General features: G+C 37.5%; 1 protein-coding gene across 1 annotated transcript in view; it reads right to left on the bottom strand.

Moving 5' to 3' along the window:
- srd5a3 (steroid 5 alpha-reductase 3) overlaps window positions 1-356 on the bottom strand; it is a 3,374-nt gene extending 3,018 nt beyond the window's left edge. Inside the window, exon 1 of the mRNA XM_007550678.2 lies at window positions 32-356. Within this exon, the coding sequence (XP_007550740.1) occupies window positions 32-255 (224 nt within the window). The 5' untranslated portion in view covers window positions 256-356. The remainder of the gene's footprint in view (window positions 1-31) is intronic.
- Between the last annotated feature and the right edge of the window lie 3,109 nt (window positions 357-3,465).

The following is a 3,465-nucleotide window of genomic DNA, read 5'->3' on the forward strand; positions in this document are numbered from 1 at the left end:
TCTCTCTTTTAAATTAATAATAATTTGTTACCGTTTCGGGACGTCAAACACTCGCAGCCACTCTGCACGGTGCAGCGTCTGTTTGGTTTTTCCGTAACGAATCAGATCCTGAAACAGTGTTAACAGACTGGACTTCCGGTACTCTCTCGGTAGCTGGGCTGAGGCTTTGTGGACGCTAAAAGCTACAAGGAAACACAGAGCCAGAAATAACCAGCAACTATCTATCAGACTAAGGCTGAGGGAGCTCCAAGTCATGTTTGAGCTCAGCTGGTCGTGGACATTGTTTTGTGCAGCGCAGAAAAGGGACCCCCGGAAAACGTTGACCGTGCTAATGGTTCCGCTGTAACATAAAAATTCCGAGGTTGTGACTCCAGAGGGCGCTCTTGTTTCTCTACCGTTCACGTTCTTGGTTCTTGGTCATCATTCTGTCTGTGTTGACCAGATGATGAATTTTTTTATATTTTGTCACGTTACATCCTTAAACCTCCCTATATTTAATTGGAACTGGATGTACAAATGAGTGCAAGTATGTGAAGTGGATAGAAAATGATACAGATAAAAAAAAATAATTATACGTTAGTGCATGTCAAGTTAGTAGGAAATACAGTTTTGTTTTCAGCAAACAGCTTTGCAACGAAGCATGGATTTCCATAAGTGGTGTCCAGAAAATGCATTTCTGCATTTTTGGATGCATGGCAACCATAGCTACAAGTGAACTTAGTTCTTGCAGGTTGACCAGTCATCATTGTGTGTTCCCTTTTCACAATGTGACTTTAAATGTGACTTTAAAGTCACATTGTCACATTGTGATTTGGACAGAAAACTTGGCTGGACCTTAGAGACAGCAGATTCCAGGATGCGTCTTGGAGGAGCACAGTATCCTGTCCGAGGAAATGTGGACTGCTTCCTGTTCTCCCTCCCCTCTTCCCAGTTCCCCGTGCCAAATATGGGACCCCCAGGTGGCCCTCAAAGATTTGCTGAAGGTGTTTGTTTTAACTGTAGTTTCCCAAACATTTTAGAAAGAAGCTTTCCAAAAACAACCAGACTGACAGACAGTTTAAGAACTCTGATGTTATTAATTCTTATATCTTTTATTCACTGAATCTGTTGGATTTGTTGGGATGCAATTCAGATAAGTTGACATTTGTCATTGCTGATTTAGAAAAACATAAGTCCAAGTTGGGTAAGTTAGAGGTCTTCACCAACCTTAAATCTGAAAATCTGACATGGTTAATATTGAATTGACTGATATGCATGGTGAAAGCTTAATTACATTGTTTATTTATTTTTTATCTTCACATTTAGTTTTGTGTTCACTTTCTATTTATCATAAGTAAATTCCCAATTTTGTAAGACGTGAAAGTACACATACTTTAAAGCAAAGTTCAATTTATTTTTCATCAATTTATTTTAAATAAAAATATATTTTTTGTTTTGTTTATCCGGTTGCCTTGTAAGCGGTGGCACAGCCTCGCAGTTCAGCGGTATTGTTCTCCCTGATTCTTTTTGCAATGTGCCCACTTTAATGTTTCCCTCACAACAATGTAAATGTTTCATACAATTGGCTTCTTTCTCCTTTTGTGCTTCATCGTGTAAACGTTTTGTGGCCATTCTTTTTGCACTGAATTGTGGGACGCTAGCCTTTACAATCTTGAGGTCTGAGAACATAAACCACTCAATGGTGAGAAAATGGAAAACATTCATCAGCGCTGAGCTGAGCGCCACTCCAGCCTCCTGGCGACCGCGGGAGCTGCCCGTCAATCATTGCAGTCGCTCTCGCGCAGTTCCCACACCGATATGCCGATATGCAGGCGATATGCACCAATGTGTTCGGCAATGCTGACGATGCACCAAAACTCTGGTGGAGTTTATTGAACATTTTATTTCATAAATGAAGCTTATTTATAAAACGTTAGAAATAAATTATAAATAAACAAGTAATGAAATTTGTGATTTTAATTGAAAAAAATAAACAATTTCAAATTGCAATAATGCAGAATTCCTTTAGTGATTATTTGTAGCAAAGATGCATAGCAGCTAAAAAATACTTCTAACAGCGACATGTGAAAAGCTCAGGTCTTTCTGCTTATTCAGTGTATGGCCGATCTGGTGATTCACTGATTAATAAATGAATATAAAAACACATGTAATAGGAGATTTATTTTCATTTTTGTAGAATTTGAACCCTGTGAAGCTAAAATTATGCCACTCGAGACGTTTTTCAAGTCTGAAGTCCACTGCTGCTCCAGACATTACAAGATTTAATCCAAAGATTGCAGTGATATTGATATGGCTATTGTGAAAGAGGCAATTTAAAGTATTATTAAAACTCACTTATATTTGTAACAGATCATTCATAACTGGAACTTTTCCTGACAAAATGAAGATAGCAAAGCGACGTACCTTCTTTTGTGGAAGCCTCATATTGAATATATTAGAAATTAAGTTGCAAAAACTATTGGAATATTGTTTAAAATAAAATATTTAATAAATGTTAAAGTCTAGCATATTATGTATTCCTCTTTGGTTATGCCTGATTTGTCCTACTGCTCAGAAATGTGTGGAAACGCAAGTAAAACAACTATTAATTTATAAGTTAATTTGCAAAGAAAAAGCTGTAAAGCTTATTAATCAAGTGGGATATCGTGAACCAACTGATAAACTCTGTATTCAAAGTAACACCTTAAAATTTAAAGGTATTGCATACATAAACATATCGGAAATAATGTGTAAAGCAGTGAACAAAAGTCTTCCTTCTGGTATACAGAAATTATTCAAGCTGAGAGGGAATAAATATAATTTGCGAGGTTTGTTTATAGTTGAATGTGCAAAAGAGACGAGCCAGGTAAAGTCTAGATGTGTTTCAGTTATTGGTGTGAAACTGTGGAATGAATTGAATGATGATTTTAAATTATGTCCTTTAAAGGAGCCTTGAAATGTAAAATGATAAAATCTTACGCTGTTATCTGGATGTGTACATGTATTGTGAAGATATCTTGGTAGGATGCTATATGACCAGGGTAGACAAGAATGAGCTTCTGCTTCAGCCTATTCCTTTTTTGGTAAATTATGGGTTTGTTTATTATTTTTGTTTCTGTGTTTAATGTTGACAATTTGCCAAAATAAAGTGAATTGATTGATTGATTGATTGATTGATTGATTGATTGATTGATGAAAATCTAATTAAATGTGGACTCCGCTCAGTTCATTCCCACGTTCTGACGCTACAGCCACTGCTCCGGTCTGTCAGATCTGCGAGGCGGCGCCGCCACTCGGCGGCGTCTTCAGGGCGGCCATCTTGTTCCAGATCTTCTCAGCTGTGATGACGAGCTTGTTGATGTTTGGAGGATTTTTAAGGAGCAGATAGGAGCCCCCAGAAGCAGCTCCCACAGCTCCACACAGCAGGCCATGGTTTATCAAGTGGAGGGAAACAAAGATGTTCATAAAATAAATAAAATTTAATAA

The sequence above is a fragment of the Poecilia formosa genome, unplaced genomic scaffold (assembly GCF_000485575.1).
Source record: "Poecilia formosa unplaced genomic scaffold, Poecilia_formosa-5.1.2 Scaffold37, whole genome shotgun sequence".
Lineage (NCBI taxonomy): Eukaryota > Metazoa > Chordata > Actinopteri > Cyprinodontiformes > Poeciliidae > Poecilia > Poecilia formosa.